Source organism: Heterodontus francisci, chromosome 3 (assembly GCF_036365525.1).
Source record: "Heterodontus francisci isolate sHetFra1 chromosome 3, sHetFra1.hap1, whole genome shotgun sequence".
Classification (NCBI taxonomy): Eukaryota; Metazoa; Chordata; class Chondrichthyes; order Heterodontiformes; family Heterodontidae; genus Heterodontus; species Heterodontus francisci.
Genome location: NC_090373.1, coordinates 48,042,135 through 48,063,676, shown reverse-complemented (window position 1 = coordinate 48,063,676; position 21,542 = coordinate 48,042,135). Strand labels below are relative to the sequence as shown.

The 21,542-nt window shown below is 39.8% G+C and overlaps 1 protein-coding gene across 2 annotated transcripts in view; it reads left to right on the top strand.

Moving 5' to 3' along the window:
- The window catches only part of sh3yl1 (SH3 and SYLF domain containing 1), a 212,444-nt gene that overhangs the window by 35,803 nt on the left and 155,099 nt on the right, over positions 1-21,542 (top strand). For both annotated transcript variants that reach the window (XM_068022027.1, XM_068022017.1), the window contains exon 2: positions 18,755-18,862. In XM_068022027.1, the coding sequence (XP_067878128.1) occupies positions 18,755-18,862 (108 nt within the window). The remainder of the gene's footprint in view (positions 1-18,754; positions 18,863-21,542) is intronic.

Genomic DNA, 21,542 nt, shown 5'->3' with positions numbered 1-21,542 from the left:
AATAAAGAAATCTTGCTACAGTTGTCCAGGGCTTTGGTGTTACCATACTTGGAATACTGTATGCGGTTTTGGTCTCCATATTTATGGAAGGATCTACTTGCATTGGAGGCAGTATAGCGAATGTTCACCAGATTGGTCCCTGGATGAGGGGTTGTCCAATGATGAGAAGCTGAGTAAATTGGGCCTGTGTTCTCAGGAGTTTAGAAGAATGAGAGGTGATCTCATTGAAACTTACAGGATTCTGAAGGGGCTTGATAGGGTAGACACAAACTTTTCCACTTTCTGGGGAATCTAAACATGGGGGCACATTCTCGGGATAGGCAGCCAATCATTTAGGATTGAGATGAGGAGACGTTTCTTCACTCAAAGGGTTGTGAATCTTTGGAATTCTCTACCCCAGAGGGTAGTGTGTGCTCCATCGTTGAATATATTTAAGGCTGATAGATTTTTGGTCTCTCGGGGAATCAATGGATAAGGGGAATGGGCAGGAAAATGAAGTTGAAGCCCAAGCTCAGCTATGATCATATTGAACGGTGGAGCAAGCACAACGGGCCACATGGTCCTATGTTCATGACCTCAGGACTTCAAAGTGCTTTGCAGAAAATTAAGTGCATTTGAAGTGTAGGCACTTCTTCACACAGGATAATGGAAACCCGGAGCTCTCCCCAAAAAGTTAGAATCTTGTTAGGCAGGGGTATTAAGGCATGCAGAACTAAGTTGAGTAAATGGAGTTGAGGTGCAGATCAGCCATGATCTAATTTAATTGTGAAATGGGCTCAAAGGCTGAATGACCTACACCCATTTCTATGTTCTATTATTTTTTGGCAGTAGTACAGACTACAATTGTTACGATCAGGTGAAGAGGGATCAAAGGGCTCCCTCCTTTTCCCTCCTTGTTTGACCACAACAGGCTTATTTCTTTTTGAAGTGGATATACTTGCCAATTCAGTGAGTGTTTAACTGTTTATGCTCTGTGATCATAAAGAGAACAAATCAGACAATTTTTCTCGAGTTTAACAAAGAAAGAGGTTACATTTATTGTACTTAAACAGAGTTATGTAAAAATAACATACGCTCCAACTTTCACACACACAAATAGGTTACAGAGTGGGGAAGGATAGATTGATTGAATTAGAGTCTGGAGAAATAAAAGGGATGTACAGTCATTGGAGGTTGGTAACTCGGTTGGCTTCAGGCTGAATTTGGTGGTTGCGCGACTTTCCTTTGGCGGTCCTGAAGCTTCCGATTAGAAAAAGGCTTCCACATCCCCCTTATCGAACTTTGGTATCAATTGGGAGAACTTTAAGAACTCAGCACCCGGTCCTAAGCTAGGGGTAATTCCCTCACTAGCAGTGGTTTTCCCCTATTCAGTTTGAGCTGTATTAACTCTCTCTTTCCTGCTTCTCCTTCTGGAAAGCTCTTTCTCTTCCTTGGAATTTTAGCTCTAGTCTCCGCAGTTCCAGCTGTATCTTGACTAATGCTGTTCTGTCTGATACAGATTGTATACCTGTCTCCGGTTCTTCAAGTTCAATTTCAAAATGGTTGGCCACAAATTTTAGGATTTCAGGTTTCCTAGCTTTTGGAAGGATATTTATCTCTTAAATGCCTAGCTACACTCCTTAACTCTTCTACGGATAGGGCTGTTAAGCTGTCCCAAGTCAGTTCACTCTGTTCTAGGAAGATACTGGCCTTGAATGTGGACATTTTCTATTCTAGCACTGAAAACCGCAAAAAAACCTGTACTGAAGTTTTTTAAAAATTATTACGAGGGATCAATTTGATTTCCTGCTTCCAATTTCTTGTTTGTCTTTGGGTTTTATCTTGGATATAGAACCCCCAAATTTCTGTTATAATCAAGTGAGGAGGGGTTGAAGGGCTCCCCTCTTCCCTCTCCTTGTTTGAATGACGATTCGAGTTCTTTTTGCCCTCAGTCTGGTTCAGTAAATATACCGAGTCGGATGAGTAGGTAAAATCAATTACTTTATTTGCGCAGTCGCCGGCGGACTTACTCTGATACAGCGGCACCGACTCCAACGGAGTCGGTCGAGTCCACTAGAGTAAGTGCCCCTCCCGAATACAGATACTACCGTATATACATTACGGTTCGTGCTATACCTCTTTGATTAACCAATCAGTGAGGTTAGCAGCACATTAGCAGCCCATTCCGTTCTTAATATTGTTGCACAATCTACCCTTGCCTAGTGTATTCTAAAGCCTATTTCCAATAAGGGCTGCGGTTAACTCGGGCGTGACTACACAGATACAGATGCTAAATTCTGCTGATCTAGTTCTTTATCCTATAAAAGCAAGCTTTTATTCCTAACTTGGCTAAATTTCCCATCAAGCATAGTGCCATGCCTTTCTGCTCACTTCCACATGACCACAACAGGTTTATTTATTTTTGAAGTGGATATACTTGCCAATTCAGTGTGTCTTTAACTGACTGTTTATGCCCCGTGATCATAAAAAGAACAAATCAGATAGGTTTTCTCAAGTTTAACAAAGAGGTTAACTTTATTATACTTAAACTGATCTATGTAAAAATACACACAAACTCCTCTTTTTTGGCCTCCTTGATTCAAGAGACAGTGGGTAAGTGCCTAGAGGTGGTTAGTGGCTTGTGGAGCAAAGACTGGAGTGGCTATAAAGGCCAATTCTAGAGTGACAGACTCTTCCACAGGCACTGCAGATAAAATTGGTTGTCGGGGCTGTTATATAGTTGGCTCTCTCCTTGCGCTTCTGTCTTTTTTCCTGCCAACTGCTAAGTCTCTTCAACTCGCCACTCTTTAGCCCCGCCTTTATAGCTGTCCGCCAGCTCAGGCGATCACTGGCAACTGACTCCCACAACTTGTGATCAATGTCACAGGACTTCATGTCACATTGGCAGACGTCTTTAACGCGGAGACATGGACGGCCAGTGGGTCTGATACCAGTGACGAGCTCGCTCTACAATGTGTCCTTGGGGATCCTGCCATCTTCCATGCGGCTCACATGGCCAAGCCATCTCAAGCGCCGCTGGCTCAGTAGGGGGTATATGCTGGGATGTTGGCCGCCTCGAGGACTTCTGTGTTGGAGATACAGTCCTGCCACCTGATACCAAGGATTCTCTGGAGGCAGCGAAAATGGAATGAGTTGAGATGTTGTCCAAGCCTCGCTGCCGTAGATCAAGGTACTGAGGACACAGGCTTGAAACACTCAGACTTTTGTGTTCCGTGTCAGTGCACCATTTTCCCACACCCTCTTGGCCAGTCTGGACACACGTACACAAATAGGTTACAGAGCAGGGAAGGATAGATTGGTTGAATTAGAGTCTGGAGAAATAAAAGGGGTATACAATCTGTGGAGGTTGGTTACTAGGTTGGCTTCAGGCTGAACTTAGTGGTTGCGTGACTTTCCTTTGATGGTTCTGAGACTTCTGGTTTGAAGATGTGGATGCTGATTCAGTGGTTCTCCGGGAGGCAGCAGTGCGGCAGATTTCCTTTGAGAGGGGGTCTCTGGCTGTTCTTTCTGGCAAGTTCTCGACTCTCAGTAGCTCCCCCTCAGGCTTAAGTAATTAAGCAAAGTGAGCATCGATCAGTGAAAAGACTAACACAATCAAAAACACATCAATCAAACCACTAAACATTACAGCCTGCAGTAGGAAATATGTCTCGGTGCTCAGCAGGCAGAGTTTGATGTTTGCAAGATTTAGGTGGTTCATATCCACCAGTTTAATATTCAGGCTTCCAACCAGTGGATGAAAAAAATATTGTTCGACCTAGCATGTTTTCATGACACAATACTATTATAATTTCTCGAAACCTTACTCTTAATCCATGCCATCAGCATGTAGGGGAGCTTAGGTAATCATTTGTGAAGGTGTGACCGAGTCCTAGAGAGAATCCCAGATACAATTACAAATGATGAAAAATCCTTGTATTTAAAACTACAATTTTTGTATTCATAACTTGTATAGGTTATATCTATTTGTATATAAAATATATATTTACATATATAAATGACATGTCTGAAAAAAAATGTTTATACAAATAACAGACTAAACCATCACAGAGCATAAACAGGTTTTCAAACGAATGAGTCATGAAGTGTGGTCGCATTGTAAGTTAGAGTTACCAATAGACTCATCCACAATCTGCTAAGTTTTAGTCTTCAACTGCACCATGTTAGGAGTTGCTGAGAGGAGGTCAAACATCTCCCTAGAGAGGGAGGGGAAGTTGAAGAATAAATTGTTCTGTATTGTACACATCTTTTTAGTAACCTCAGAGCAGAATTAGCAGAAATCTGGATGTGGATTAATTTCACTCTCTCGGCTAAGGTGGTAGGGATCTTAGTAAGACCAGAGTAACAAAATAAGAAAATTAAAGGGAGAAATTATCAAATTAATATATAAAGAGAATAGCAGTGATTGAATAGTTGTGATTGTTGGAAGTAAGTCATCTCCACACAGTGCATCGCTGCAGGAGTTCCTCAGGACAGTGTCCTCAGCCCAATCATCTTCAGCTACTACATCCTTCCATCATAAGGTCAGAAGTGGGGATCTTCGCTGATTGCACTTTGTTCAGTACCATATGCAACTCCTCAGATGATGATTCAGTCCATGCCTGCATGCAGCAAGACCTGGACAACAGTGGCAAGTAACATTCACGCCACACAAGTACCAGGCAATGACTATCTCCATCAACAGAGAATCTAATCTTTTCTCCTTGACGTTCAATGGCATTACCATTGCTGAATCCCCCACCATTAACATTCTGGGGGTTACCATTGACCAGAAACTTAACTGGACCAACCACATAAATATTGTGAAAACAAGAGCAGGTCAGAGGTTGGGAATTCTGTGGCGAGTATCTCACCTCCTGACTCCTCAAAGCCTTTTTACCATCTACAAAGCGCAATGCTTTGTAAAGGGTGTGATGGAATATTCTCCACTTGCCTGGATGAGTGCAGCTCCAACAATATCCAAGGAGCTCAACATCGTCCAGGACAAAGCAGCCCACTTGATTGGCATCCTATCCACCACTGGCCCACCATGGATGCAGTGTTTACCATCTACAAGATGTACTGCAGTAACTCGCCACAGCTTCTTTGAAAGCACCTTGCAAACCCATGACCTCCACCACCTAGAGGAACAAGAACAGCAAACACCTGCAAGTTCCCTCCAAGTGACACATCATCCTGACTTGGAAATATATTGCCGTTCATTAACTGTCATTGGAATTCTGGAACTCCCTCCCTAACAGCACTGTGGGTGTACCTACATCACATGGACTGCAGCGGCTCAAGAAGGCGGCTCACCATAGCTTTTCATGACAATTTAGGGATGGGCAATAAATGCTGGCCTTGCTGTGACACCCACATCCCATGAATGAATTAAAAAAATTAATTGTTGGGGAAAGCGTGGGGAAATGCTCTATCAGATCTTCAGGAACAAGTGAAGGAGTTTCTAGAGTACAAAAGTATTAATGCATATCTGGTTTCAACTCTTCAGGTGGTCCAGACAATATGCATCTGAGTATAAAGAGGAATCACTGAAACTTTAAGTCACAGTTCACTAAATCTGGGAGACATTCCTGATGGCAGGAAATGACTAAAATGACTATTTTAGAAAAAGCTCGAGAGATACCTGGGAAACTACAGAATGGCCTGGATTTTGCAATTAGTGTCGAAGTGATGGTGCTCGTCACTGACCTTGAAGAATGCTACCCATAAAGATCTAGTGAGTTTTGTGAAATGGATTTCAGCTTTCCCAATGTTAATTTCTTTCTGGTGCCAGCTATAGGAGTCTCCAGCATTCAGCAAGTGATGACTTTAAGCAGGCTAAGCAGCCAATCACATTGAAGAATTCTCTCAGACAACTGTCATGATCCTTTTTATTGATTGGAGGCTTTGTCCTGAGTGGTCATACCATAACACAGCAAACCAGGAAGTGGTTTTATCATTTAGTTTTAAAGCAGGTTTTATCATTTAGTTTTAATAATTTTACAGAAAGAGAAATAAAGATTGGGACATAGACATGGGATTAAGATAGAAGCTAAAATATAAACTTTAAAAAACCGTAAATATCTATAACTTTTTGTCAAGGAATGAAGAAATTTGACAGTCGGCCAATGTAAGATTAATTTTTAGGGGCTGGTGAGGTTCCTTAGCAGTAGACTTAGTATGCCATTAAAAAGCCAGTTACACCCCATTCAACAAGGTGCAATTTTTTCAAGGGGTTTTACAAGACTAATAGTGTAAAAAGTGGAAGTTCACATCAATTCTGTTCTTTTCAATTGATTTCTATCTGCAGGAACCATAACAGTGTATCCTGCGGAGGAACGGAGAATCACTGACAGCAACTTCTGGATTTTTGCGTTTAACTGTGCATTTGTGGAGGCCAGAAGTTGCTATTGGTTTCACAAAATAATGACTGATAGTTTTGCCATCATTACAATCACAAAATCTGGGCCGATAGGTTTTAGGAAAAGTTCTTGAAACAATTTTGAAAGATCTTGTAGGTATTGCTCGGAAAGACATAACTTTATTAAAAGGCAATTTGCATTGATATAGGAAAGAAGTTACTGTTTAGCTAACTTGAAATTTTTTTCTGAAGGGAATATTGTTGTGCTGAATGGAAATGTATTTGATATATACTGGATTCATTGTCTTTCATTTGGGCACTAGCCCTCTGACCTAATCCATTTTGTTTTTACAGAATCTGTTGATTTTTGTTGTGTTTTCTGTGTGGTCATATTACTGAATTTTCCCACTGTTTTTTTCTTTTTTTAAAACTGCTTGTTGAAGATAATATCATTATATTTGTTAAAATAATTCTGTCTCGTTTTTTCTGGTGTCAGTTTCTTTGTTTGTCTTTCCACGCTCTTACTGCTTTTTTAGCTGATATGGGAGCCACTGACTGTAAAAGAAAACATGGAGAAACAATCATCTTTTAACTTGACCTTTTTCTTGATTTATTTTAAAGTAAGCTTAATGTCATTATGGCATTTCCATCCCCTCTTAGTACTCTATATTTATGCCCAGATTCCTATAATTTTGACAAAAGCGTAAAATGTATGTGAGTCTCTTTTTGTTCCAAAACCTGGAAGTTGGTGAAAATCTGAAAGCAAATTGGGAGGGCATCAGATCACTCCGTTGAGAGCCTGTATTGAAAGAAGTAACTTTTTTTGGATGAAATTCAGTCTGCTTGTCATTGTTCCTGATAGCGGTCTGCTATTTAATATTCCAAGCCTAAATGGTAAATGGCTCTTCATAGTCCTCTTAAGCCCTTCCACAGTGGAGTTTTGCAGCATAATGGCTTAAAATTCTGTCTTTTTTTGAGCTGATTTGTATGCAACTCTGTCAGCTGTGTGCATCTTCTGCAAAATGGGTTGGAAAAACAAGTTATTTGGAGGTGTAAGTCTGTAGCACAAAACTCTGTTAGGTTCAAACAATTTAATACTAAATTGGGAATTTCAACTAGACAGTGGTTAATGTGGGAAACCTAAATGTCTTCACAGTATTTTGGGGATACTCTTTGGAGGTTGATGTTAAAACACAATGCAGGAAGGAATAGCTCGAGGAATTTAGCTCAACACGTTCCCATGATAGTCCTGACTTGGAGGTGCTTGAAGTTAAAATTGGGTCCTCATAGCAGTTGTGTTCTAATCATTTGTATCATTGAACTTGATGAGTACATTTTCTTTTTGTTGTAATAACACTTTGAGGATGTTGCCTATTCTGCTATAGCTAAACATTAGCTATCTATGATGTTGATTAGAACCGTTATTTGGAATGCCAGAAAACCTAGCTATCAAATTTATATGTTTTCCTATGCCATATCAATTAATAATCGGTTAATCTGTTGGTGGTGGGTGGAATGTTTGTCAGGATGCTGGGAGAACCCCCATTTTTCTTCAAGTAGTGAAATGGGATCTTTTCTGTGTATCTAGGCAGACAGATGTGCTTTTGGTTTAACATTTCTTGTAAACAACCACACCTGGGACATGGTAATACATGCCCAGTATTGCATTGAAGTGTCGGCCTAGATTGTGCTCAAATGCCAAAGGCTTCCAACTATGATTTCAGTGTGTTATTAGTTGAGCTTAGCTGTCACTCTAGTCAGCAATAGTTTAAACATACTTAATATTTAACATTCGAGTATTTAAATGATTGGATTTTCAGAAAACACGTTCAGTATTAAAAAACAGATAATGATCAATAGAAAAGCTCTTTGGAGAAGACAACAACTAGAAGTTCTGTGGAAAGTTATTCTGGGTCCCATTTTTAGCCTATTCATATAAAACACGGTGGAAGGTGCAAATAATTGTGTGCAGTGAAGTGACCAGTATAAGACAAATTGATGGTCAAAGGAGATCTGGACGAATTCATTGGATCATCAGAGGAATAACAAATGGGTTTTAATACAGATATGAATGTACAATATTGGTTAAGTCAGCAGTTCATTGGAGAGCACAAAACCAAGTACAGTGGATGTCAACAAGTGCTGCCCTTACGGGTGAAGTTTTTAGGACACTTGTGTCCTGTAGAAACTGAAGATTTTGATGGTTTAACAGAGCATATATAATTGAAATTAGACCAATGAAATTAATAAGTGTATGTCAAGTGATGTCCACTTCTGCAGTTTGGGTTTAACTGCGCATGTGCGGATGCCAGAAGTTGCAATAACAAAAGCAAAATACTGTGGATGCTGGAAATCTGAAATAAAAGCAGAAAGTGCTGGAAATACTTAGGTCTGGCAGCATCTGTGGGGAAAGAAACAGAGTTAATGTTTCAGGTTGATGACCTTTTCTCAAGTTGCTGTTGGCTTCACAAAATAATTACTAAGCACTGACCGGTTTCTCCATCATTACAATCGCAAAATTGCAGATTGTTACAGATTTCATTTTTCTTCAATGAACAGGTGACCATTGGTAAAAGTGAGAAAAGAAAGATTTGTTGACCATTCACTAAGAATATCTTGCGAAGCAACAGAAGTACGCCTTGCATGCATACACACGCTTTGCAGATTAAACCTGCTGGCGATGAGGAGCACATTTTTGTCCATTTATAGGCATTCGACTTTTGCCCTAATAATAACCTTGCACTGTCTATTTAACCACTTAGTCATCATGAAGCAGAGTTTAGCTATTTCATTTACTTAAAATGAGTTATTGGCACTGGGATCTTAGAAAAATAAATCTTCATTTTTCTCTCTGTAGTTGAGCTCACTGAGTAATTGCTTTGGAGTGCTATTCCCATAACGTTGCAAATGTGTTTGCAAAATGGGTGTATACGTTCCAAAATATTGCTAAAAGCTGTATCAGTACGCCATCAGACATCCACATGTAATAACTTCTAATGTCTAATATTAAGATGTTTTAGGCAACATGCTTTTGTGCATGTGACATTCACTTAGAAGAGGATGAAAATAATGAAGTCTTCAGCCTTTCTTAAATGCTTAATAAAATAATATACAGCACCATTTTCCATTGAATCATATTTGATAATTCACCATTGTGATCTTCCTCAAACATTTTTACCATGTCTTGCATTAAAATAAGACATGACTAATTATTTAATTTGTATTCAAACGCTACCAAAAAAAGAAATTTAGTAGAAAGTAATGCCGTAATAATTTCCGTTGGAATGATTTGGAAGATTGATGGATTCTGAATGCTGTGATTAGTGAATACAATTGGGAGTAAGAATTATTTCCATTCCCAATTCCTATTGAATGGAAAGGTATTCAGTCTGTGTGTGAGTCATTCACATAAACTGCACAGAAGGTACAATGCAAAAATTGACCAAACATAATTTGCAAGCATCTGTGGCAAATGCGTCAACAGACACTAATTTGCATGGTGACTAAGAGGAATATGCTAACATGATAGAGTTTCCAGGTGAGCGATTTAGAGGGGATGAAAATGTATTTGGATTTTTAAAATTGGGTCAAGGAGGTCATGCAACAATGAATTTCACAGAATGTTCATTTAGCTCCTGTAAATACGCAGTTCATAAGCACAGTAAAGGGTATTCGATCAATGACGCACATTTCATTTTTGCCAGTTTTCCCCCTTACTATGGTCTTGAAGGCATTGACTTATTGTTGATTTAGACGCTTGGGGTATTATGGCACAGGTATCGGTCATCCACCGGTGCTTCATCCAAGTTGAAAGCAACACAACCGAGTATCAACCAATCCTCTTGTGGGATCCCCAGACATGCACTTCCCCCTGTACCCACTTCTGCATGTCTCACTCTCTCTCTCTCTCTCTCTCTCTCTTTCTTCCTCCCATCCTCCCACTTTTCTATGACACACGTAAGCACACTTGTACTTCCAGTAGATACAGGGCCTAGTAATTAGCAAAGTATGGATAGTTCTTTCCTCTTTATTTATTTCGGGGGAATTGTAGCTTTTACAACCACCAGAGTTGAGATCAACTAACACAACACAGACCAGGAAGCTACAATTTGAGCTGTGTGCCAACACTTTTACAATGACCTGGATTTCACAGTCAGTGGCAAACTGACAATGATCACCACTGACCTCAAAGAAAGCTGCTCACAAAGATCTAGCGATCTCTGTGGCATGGATTTCCCCTTACCTGACATCAGTTTGAATCTGGCACCAAGTTAAGGAATCCCCAGGTGTCCAGCAACAGTGATGCCATGAAGCAGGGTAAGCAACAAATCACATTGAAGTATTCTTACAGACAGCAAACCAGGAAGTAAAAGGCTCTGGATATTTCACTTAGTATGCCATTAAAAACACAGTTACTTTGCTACCCTCATCTTAACTTGCGCCGAGTCCTGTTCCCCTAACACCCCTGTGCTCGCTGACCTACATTGGCTCCCAGTCAAGCAACGTCTTGATTTTTAAAATTCTCATCCTTGTTTTCAAATCTCTCCATGGCTTCGCCCCTCCCTATCTGTGTAATCCCCTCCAGCACTACAGCCCTCCCAAAATATCTGCTTTCCTCTAATTCTGGCCTCTTGAGCATCCCTGATTTTAATCCACCATTGGTGGCCATGCCTTCAGTTGCCTTGCCTTCAGTTGCCTTGGCCTCAAGCTCTGGAATACTCTCTCTACACTTTTCCACCTCTCCACCTTGCTTTCCTCCTTTAAGACCTTCCTTAAAACCTACCTTTTTGACCAAGCCTCTTGTCATCTGGCCTAATAGCTCTTTTTGTGGCTCGGTTTCATACTTTGTTTTATAATGCTCCTGTAAAGTGCCTTGGGACGTTTCATTACGTTAAAAGTTTGTCATGCTTGGAAGGAGCTATGTTGAAATAAACAGTGACCTGGAGGAATTATGAAATAAAAGTCAACTGTTGAATTGAGGTACAAGAAAATGGGCGCATTTGTACCACAGACAAAATGGAGTAGAGGTCAGGTGACCCATCCTGTACTGTCAATAAACACATCCGTCTGTTGAGGATGAAACTCGTTAACCTTGTCTGACTTAGCTCTGGGGAGAACCCATTGAAGTTGAAAGGAGCCCATTCCATGTAGATGACTCCGATCTACAGGAATTAACTAACAAAGGTTCTGTAGACAGACGGACTCCATAGCCTAAACTAAGATGAATAGCTGTGAAGTAGCACCGTTGTAACCGAATGGTCCCCATCCAGAAGCCAACAGATAGCAATGGTTTCCATACCTGGGATCATTGTGTGATCACACCAGTGGAGAGGGCCCTTTGTCACCTGACAGTGACTCAAATGTGATGGATTTTTACCTGTAAAAGATGGCCCTCAGGAGAGAGGGGAGGATCAAGTAAAGACTACAGAAAGCCAGTTCCAGCCTGAGGCTGTTAGATACAGTCCAGCTAAGCAGAAGAACCCTGCTGAATCACAACTTGAACAACTACTGCAGCAGAGAAACTGCAAGGTGACTTTGAGATGCTACGTCTGTGAAAGTAAACCAGATTCACACCACTAACTTGGTGCTGTGTTTTAACCACAGAAGACTACAACATTTAAAGATGAGGAACATTCAAGCCTCCTGAAAGAAACTCTGAAGGTTCTTTAAGCAATGGACTCTTGTACCGTAATTTGGGCTTTAAATTGCATACTACCCTTTTCTCTCTACCTATCTATCTATTCTTGTGTATCTGTGTGGCAATGCATGTTTGGGTGAGGTTACGGCCATTTCAGAAATTGTTTCAAAAGTTTTTCTTTAACCTATGAGAAAACCTGTCATTAGTCTGTTTATTTGACTCTGAAAACGCTCAGACTAACACACTATTTTAAACAAAACACTTTCTGCAGTCAGTTGGGAGGTGAAAAGTGGAAGCCACCCACATCGCTTACCACCTGTTTGTGATAAGTGCTATATAAATATAAGCTGTTGTTAGACTCAGTTACAATCTCATTCAATGAGGTGTAACTTTTTTGAGGGATTTTACAACAAAACTAATAGCTTTAAGAGGCGAGTTCTTGTCATATCAGTGATTTCGACTTGATGTTGGGGGATGGGGGCTGGTGCTGGTGGAAAAAGACTTCAACAGCACACCCACTGTAGGCAAGTGTAGAATCACTGACTGCAACTTCTGTATTTCCGCATTTAAGTGTGCATACGCGGACTCAACTACCATCAGTTTCAGAGGAGTAATGATGATGAACGCTGACTTACTGACTTGTTTCGCCATCACTAGCCCTGCAGAATCCAGGCTCTTATGTTTAAAGCAGAAAAGGAAGTTCTATAAACAAACTGTCTCCTAAGAACTGAAATATATGCCTTTTATACTCAACATGTTTGAGCACATGAAACTCAATAATTATCCCTTTATTGTAATATTGGCCTCAGTAAACTAAGTGGATTGCCTGCTACATTCTCCTATCTTCTTAAAGGTTGCAAGTACCATGCTACAGATCAATTACATATTGGCTAAAACTAATACATTTATTTACAATTGGAATAATCCTCGTAAACAATAAGACGGTAGCATACGTAGGTCTTGAAATTCCTGGTTTGAAGATGTAAGTTGGGTGGGGTGGGACCTGGTTCACTGGGTCTTATCCCTTTTTGACCACATTAAAAAGAAACACTAATAATGCAGGTGTACTTGCTGTACAAATATGGATGTGGGGGCCAAATACCAGTTTATGTTGCTGTTATTAAAATGTCTCTGAAAAATTGACAATTTATGAAGAAATAATTTTACGGAAAAACTGAGACAAACTGATCATCACTTTTCCTTTACTAGAGTAGAACGTTGCTGCTGTGATATTTCTGGTTTAATTCTGCCCCATTCAGGTGTTCGCCCAGGGAGCCATAAATGGCATGGGCCCTGGGTGTTTGGTCCATGAATACAAATGACCCCGGCCCAAGGATTTGAGATGAGCTCAACGCCGGACCAAGTTGGCAGTCAGATGTTCTGCCCAACTACATTTCTGGTGATAAAGCTGGGCTTAAGAATTTCAGGCCCATACAGTTTATCATGTGGGCAACAATGAAGATAGAATCAATCCACAATTAATTAAAATACACTTCTTAGAGTGTACATTTTACAATAGTTTTATAATTGGTTGGATTTTTGGATAGAACTGTTACGCATGGACTTTCACATTGCAAAGTTGTTTGTGAATGACACATATGTCCAATGCATGGAGTTCAGATGTTCAGATAGAACTTAAGACATTCAGAGAAGTCTCTGGTATGTATTTCGGAACAAAGTCAACCAAGATCAAGGACAAAGTTGTGTGCACTATTGTATAGAATGACTGAGAATCAGGTGTTTGTATATTATCTGTTTGCCCATGATCTGTTAATGGTTCAACAAAGTACAACTTAATTAGCACTTAAGACAAAACTTTGTAGCCTGACTAATTTACAGAGCAAACCATCTAATCTATGTCTTTGCCACATTTCAGGATTTTTATTTGATTATTTTCCATCGAGAGGATTTGGAAAAGGAATTATTTTCAATGTTGTGTTTTAAAAGCATAGTGGAGTATTTCAAGTTTAACAATGCTAATGAGCTAAATAATAAACAATTTGATGGCTTCTTTCAGTTGTTGAGAAACTCCATGTATCCATTGTGTCAGAAGGTTTTTGATGTTCTTCCTAACTTTAAACAGTCAAGAAATAAAGCAGAATGTAAGACATTTAAAAGGCAGTCTAGTTTTTGCAGCTTGAGGCTCCAAGAAAGGAAAACTAAAAATGCCAGGATGCATAGGAAGTATTCTGCTTGTGAAGGAAGATAACCCACTGTCCCCATTATCTCTTTTTTAATCAACACACAAAAGCAAATTTTACCAATTAAACTAAGGGAATCTGATCATAATTGTTACTCTGCTCGTGGAATAAAGCAGCTTAACATTTCTTCGATCGTTCTCGGAGTTTGGGCATTGCTGGCATTTTGTAGTAGCCCTGACTTTGGCACAACTCAGTGGCTTGCTAGGCCACTTCATGTTGGTATGCGACAGGAGGCACATATAAGCTAGGCTGGGTAAGGACAACAGGTTTCCTTCTCTAAAAGACATTAATGAACCAGTTTGGTTTTTAATGGAAACTTCTTGGCCACTTTTAATAAAAGCTTTTTATTTCCAAAAGCTGCATTTGAATTCTCAAACTGCAATGGTAGGATTTAAACTTATGTTCTCCGTGCCTTTGGATTACGAGTAACATTACCACTCTGCTATACAACCCTCTCTTTGAAAGTAACAATATTTCATTACATGACTGTTGGGCTTTGTTACTGTTTGAGAAAAAAGTAAAATAGTTTTTTTGGCCATCTTTGCCACATTTGTCCCACTGTAGTCAGATCTGATCACTAAAATGGAAGAGAATTCGGTATCATTAAAAGAGATTCTTATTCATCTTTTATGTTAGTACCAAATTCTGAAGTTTACTGACTTGGTTGTCTGCGTTGAAAATTAAACATAATTCTTCAGTCCACTTTCTCATTTTGCCCACAATGATTTGTTTGCTGTTTGCCTTTCATGTGGGTAACTAACCGGATTGTTGAGAATTTTTTTTAATAGTATCTACAATGTTGTTGAAAATGAACAATATAGTCAGAAACCATAATTTTCCCAAACCCCCCCTCCTCCCCCCACCAAGTAATTATTGTGATAACTATCATGGTTTTGTGCCTGTGTCTTCTGAAGAGATTACATAATTCATATTTAGGCTGAAATGATGTAGCTTGTGATTGATTACATTTTGTTGATAAATCTGTACCAGCAACATGAAGTTCTATATCTAATGAGGAAATGATTCTGTGGACTGGAATATCCAATCTCAGAGTAGCTTTTAAATTCATTTCTGAATCTATGCACAGTGCTGAGAGACATTATTGGCCAATGACTCCATTGCAGAAGCTTTTAATTCATCTGCATTTGGTTTGCTCTTGGTAGATGCTGTAAATTTTGTTTTCTTACCAAGCATGGTAGAGTGTATTGTGGATATAGAAGTTAAATCTCATGTCCAAAACACTTTACATGATTGGGCAGCCAGGGCTGGTACTCTGGTTCTGTAATTTCTGCTTCTTCACAACCCATTAGTAATATGTGCTATTGATTGGATTAAATCCAACATAGGACTTTGAGCCAAATTTTGATGTTTTCTTCCCAGCATAGTTCTTGAGTTGAGCCTCCGACCCCATACCCTCTCCATCACCAGGATCGCCTGCTTCCACCTCTCTAACATCGTCCGTCTTTGCCCCTGCGTCAGCTCATCTGCTGAAACCCTCATCCATGCCTTTATTATCTGTAGACTTTACTATTCCAATGTTCATCTTGCCAGTCTCACACCTTGAACCCTGTGTAAACTTCAACTCATCCAGAATTCTGATACCCATATCCTAACTCATTCATCAATCAGTCCTGTGCTCGCTGACTGACATTGGCTCTCGGTCTAGAAACCCCCTCCAATTTTGAAACTCTCACTCTTGTTTACAAATCCCACTGGCCTCACCCCTTTCCGTCTTTGTTAATTTATCCAACTTTACAATCATCTGAGATCTCTGTGCTCCTCCAATTCAGGCCTCTTGTGCATCCCCAATTTTCACAATTGACCTTCCCACCTATATCCCACTACAATTTCCTCTCCCGGAACTTAACCAGTGGTTTGGGTGAGCTGCCTATGAAGGCACGACCAGCAGCTGAGGCTAAGGACCAATTTTCATTGATTCTCAGTCTCCTGGTTTGGGCGTGCACTAAGTTCTAGGCTGGTGACCTTGTGCTTCATGAATCCTAGGGCAAGGGGCAGTTAGTTATTGGTATATGTACACAAATCAAGAAAGGACTTGAATTTTTGAGCATCTTTTAAAACCTTAGGACCTCCCAAAGTGCTTCACAGCCAATAAAGTGCTTTTGAAGTTATAGTTGCTATTGTACTGTAAAGAAAAACAACAAAGTTGCCCACTGCAAAGTCACACAAATAATCAAATAAATAGATCATTTTTTTAATTGATGTTGGTGAGGGAACCATTGGTCAGGAAATATCCCCTACTTGTCTTCAGATAGTGCCACAGGATCTTTTAAATCCATCCGAGAGGGCAGACGGGAGTTTTTGGTTAAAGCCTCATCTGAAAAACGGCACTTTCCAACTGTGCAGCCTTCCCTTGGTCTGAAGCATCCACTTAGATTATGTGCCTAAGTCACTTGATTAGGGCTGAAGCCACAACCTTTTGAATAAGAGATCACAAGCTCTTACCCCGTCAATCTGAGCTAAATTTTAACCCTGCTTCAAGAATGGATGCACAATATTCTAATCCACTTTAGCAACCATTTCTGCACCATTGGTGGCCTTAATATAAAATATTTATCTCTTTAATGTTATGATCCATTAGGGACCATTAACTTTTAAAAAGAAAATGTCAAATTCCCAGTTATTACTGAAAGAATTACGCCACAGGATTTCACATTTTAAAGAAAGAAAACTTTACTGTACAAGAGTTAAACATAGCAAAGCGCAACTAACTTAACATTACACTTGAAACATTTATATTCTAAACATAAAATCTAAACGGAACATGAAGTTGTGTGCTTTAAACTCTAAATCTCAATAGAACACTCCTGTTAGTTATTTCCACCCCAAGAGTGCCCTATACGTTACAGGATTTGGCGATTTGTTCACTTTTCCTGGGACCAATCCAAAGTGTACCACAGGTCTTAGGAATTCACTTTGATTTCCTTTCATTTCTCAGCTGTCTTCTGAGGTATCTGATCTCCCAGATCTGGACTTCCCAGCTTGAGCACAGGCCTGCCTCAAAACAGAAACACCCCAGGTTTCTGATGGTCTATTTGCTCCTGAGTTCAGCTGCTCCCAAAGCCAACAGCTTTCCAAAAGCCAACTGCTTGGCTGTGTCACCAAACACCCAAAAAAAACCTGACCCAAAAGGCATCTTCCCAGCAACATCTATTTCCATAGCCAAAGACTTGCAGGTTGATAGGTAAATTGGCCATTAGCAATTGCCCCTAGTGTAGGTAAGTAGGGACATATAGGGACAGGTGGGGATGTGGTAGGAATATGGGATTAGTGTAGCATTAGTATAATTGGGTGGTTGATGGTCAGCATAGACTCGATGGGCTGAAGGGCCTGTTTCAGTGCTGTATCTCTAAACTAAACTAAACTATGGTACATGTGGGATGTCCCCGATAGCAGTTTCAGCTAATTACTTCCCCAACTCCCAAAAAATCTCTGCTTTCTGATATCCACATGAATAATTGGTGTTACTAACAATGACAGAGCAATTTCTTCTAAACTTTCTGGTTCCAACTGCCCAACTAAAGGAGCCCACCTGCAATTTTATGGCTCTCATCTCTCTATCTCTGTCTCTGTAAGCACTCATGGAGAGATTTTTGAACTTTAAATCTCCTCTTTGTTATGGGAAATCATATGAATAATTTAAACCCCTGATGGAGGAAGCTGCAGACACATTGTCTCCATCAAGAAGTTCCAAGAGGTTCCCATGTGTAGGGTCTTCACTCTTCCTAATATGATCTTACGAAATAAACATGGGCCACCCTTTGATTTGTAACCACCTTAAATTTGTTTGCCAGCTTCTCAGACCAGGTGTTTTCATTTGTCTTGCATTAAAAAAATTCAATTTCCAAATTAAAAGTTACCTCTAGAAAATTAATACAAACCATGAACCAGGTGATCATAACATTAAAAATTATAGGAAAACATTTCAGCGACAGATGGTTGAACAATTTTTCTATTATTTATTTTAAAATGAATGTTGATTTCATTTGGGAATTTTGCTGCCAAGATGTAGGAGTTACATACTGTACTGTGTAGAAGAACCTTCCTATGGGATCTAATGATCAAGTATGTTATTTTTCTGCTATGCAATTGTTGTATGCACTTTAAATGCATTTTAACTGACAAAGAAATTGAAGTTTTGTTTGACTTTCTCATGAATAGAATTTAATATATGTAACTAATTAAATTGTATTTAAGCATGATACTAGACAGTGTTCCAAAACAGAAAAATTAGAAGCTTTTTGAAATGTTTAGGTTTTACAACATTTCTAATTATTTCACCACGAATTTAATGAATGACTTGTTCCATTTAATATGAATATATTACATCTGTTTCACTCATGTAATTAAAACAGGTTGAGTGTTCTGTCTTTAAAAAAAATCTCTGCTATTATAAATTGTCACAGTTGCATATAATATTCAAAAAAATTGATAGATAATTATTGTTAAAAAGTAATGTAAGCTGTAAAGTACCATCATTATAGTATACATTTTTAAACAATTTGAAGTTTGTATTGCAAATAGCTTTTGTTAATAAATAGTCTGCAATATTTACAGTGAATCCAATTCCATCAAACCTCAAGTCTGAAGCCAAGAAGGCTGCAAAAATTTTGAGCGAGTTTACAGAAATAAGTTCAAGAAATGGACCTGATGTAATTATACCAGGTTAGTAGAAAGTTGCTTGATGCAGTTCGTTGCATGTTGCATTAAAGATGCTTTCAAATGGTGTATCTTTAATTGCAATTTGCAATGATCTTTGTATTAGAATACATTTATCTGTATTCATTCTGGAATTAATGTCAAAGTAGTTTTTTTTTTAACCCTTCAATTCTAATGACAGTTGCACAGTACTATTATATCTAGTGTAAGAGTACATGAGAATGCTCTAGGACTTGAAATTGCGTGAACAGAAATTTGTAGAACTAAATTTCCTTTTTTTTTGAGACGAAAAAGTGATGGGGCTTGATTCAATTCCTAAAATGACTCTAAGCACAGAAATGGAGAACATGGTAAACAAGATTTAACAATTCTAAGCAAGACGAAAGATTAGAATAAGTTTAACTTACAAACATCTATCAAATAGTCAGTGCAATGTCAATTCAACCTTTTTTTAAAACAAACTAATGAAAACTGGTTAAGAATGAAGTCATAAGCCATGATGCCCCACAGTAAAATAACCTGCTAATAGTCACTCTTTAACCTAACGATTGAAGAAATCATACAGGATCCAGGTGTTGGAGGACTGTTGGCATCCATAGAACTTTCCCCTTGTATTAATGTTCCCCTCTGGAGAGGGAGAAAAAATGGAGGGAAATGGGACTGAAGATGATGAGAAGACACCAGTTGACAGGTGACCTGTGTGGCTGGGACCATGGATATCATCAGTGGAACACCAACAGTAAATAATGGCCCAGATCTTCCTATTGGCAGCGAAGCTGTGGCGTATGCAGCTGACTGCACAAAAAAGTACAAAGTCCCTTCAATCCCAGTTTGCAGAAGAACGTCCTCTTCTGCAGCAGGGCCTGCCATTGAGACGAGCAGTGTGGGCTCCCAGCACGGTGCACTGCCAGTGAAGCCACACACCCTTTTGATGTCACTAGCTGAAGACACGCCCCTTTAGGTCTGTGTTCAGCTCAATGACAGCCAAGTTTTTTTTAATGAGTTTTAGTATTTTAAAACAGGACATTTTTTAAAACTGCTGCAAAGGTGTTAAATGTATTTTAAAATTTATAACAATTTAAAAATTCTGCTGGGATCTGCCCCTCGGACATTAACGCCACCCAGCTCCTCTTTCCCCCCACCCCACCTCCTCAGTCCCGCCGATGTTGGAAACAGCACTTGATGGATGGGAAAAACACAGTGAACTGGAAGGCGAGTCTGCCCCCTGACTACTAATTTGGCCAATTCAGGGAAAATCACAGGTGAGTGACTATTCCCCATTCAGTATGAGCTTCTGACCCCCATTTGAGCCAGACAGTGGGATCCTGAGGCCTGCAGGGAAAATCCTGCCCAGGAATTTCTGTGAATTAAGCCAGTTTTATTCAGGAATTTGGAATTCTTCATCATCCTCTATCAACACTGGAGTTGGCAAGAGATAGCAACTCTTTCACATGCATCTTGAAGTTTCATAAGCATTTCCTCATAACATACTTTTAGGACTTTTCATTGCGCCAGTGCTGATGCTAGTGCCATAATAATAAGTGTTTGTAGATAGGAAAATAACAGGAAATAGTCAGCAGAGCTGGATAGCCTAGGCGTGGTTTTAGGAGGTGCAGACTTGCCTACCTTCTGCACCCCCCTCTCGACCTCGTAGGCTGGTGTCAAGAGGAAAGACGAAAGCCTATACGTCTGGGGCCTGTTCGGTTGCAGGAAGGTGTTAACGTAAGGGAAACACCAACTGCTTAGTGGGACTCCACTCCAGCTTTTGTCAGGTTTATTCCCTTAGCCATTGGCTCTTGATGTTAATGTTGAAGGCACCGACTGGCAGGACCCAAGATCGGCACAAAAATAGATGTGATCTTGTCCTCCAGGTGTGCGAAGGGAGCAGCTACAGGTCGCTGCTGCCAATCTCCAGGTTTCCACCTCCAGCTACTGAGCCCTCAGGTGGTCAATCTGAGATGATGGTAGGTCACTTAGGAGTGAACTTAGTGCGGGCGAATGATTTTCTGGCCAGGAATAGGCTGAAGCGGCAAAACCAGTATAACCAGTGGCCAGTCACAGGCTCAGCAGGAGATTGAAGTCTCTCAATCACAGCAGTGGTGGGGGAAGGGCAGTAAATTGATCAAAGTTACTTTAAATTTCACAACAGAGCAGCAATTAAGAGACAAAGTTGGGTCATGCTATAACCAGTGTAGTCCAGAGAAAAAGTGTCTTCTTGATGTCGACATAAATTCAGAAATTAAAGAATATCCAGAGCTAGATTTTCCACAGCTTAGAGATCAGAAAAACAAAAAAAAATGGCAGCAGATTAACGATTGTGTCCATCATCTTTCGTAGATGGAAGAATACCAACCCAGTTAACAGGGCCCATCTAAAATGCCAAAGGTTTCTCTTATTGGCGGAAGTGCTGGAAATACACAGCAGGCTTGGTAGCTGTTCTTCATAACTATGTTTTTTTACTCTTGGTATGATTCATTCTAATGAATTTTTATTGTCCCTTTTCCATGGCTCAGTTTCTGAATCACAAGATTCCAAGTTCATGTCCCACTCCAGGGCTTGATCACAAAAATCGAGGCTGACACTCCAATGCAGTACTAAGGGAGTGGTGCACTGTTGGAGGTGCCATTTTTTGAATGAGATGTTAAACCGAGGCCCCATCTGCATGCTTGGATGGATGTACAAGATC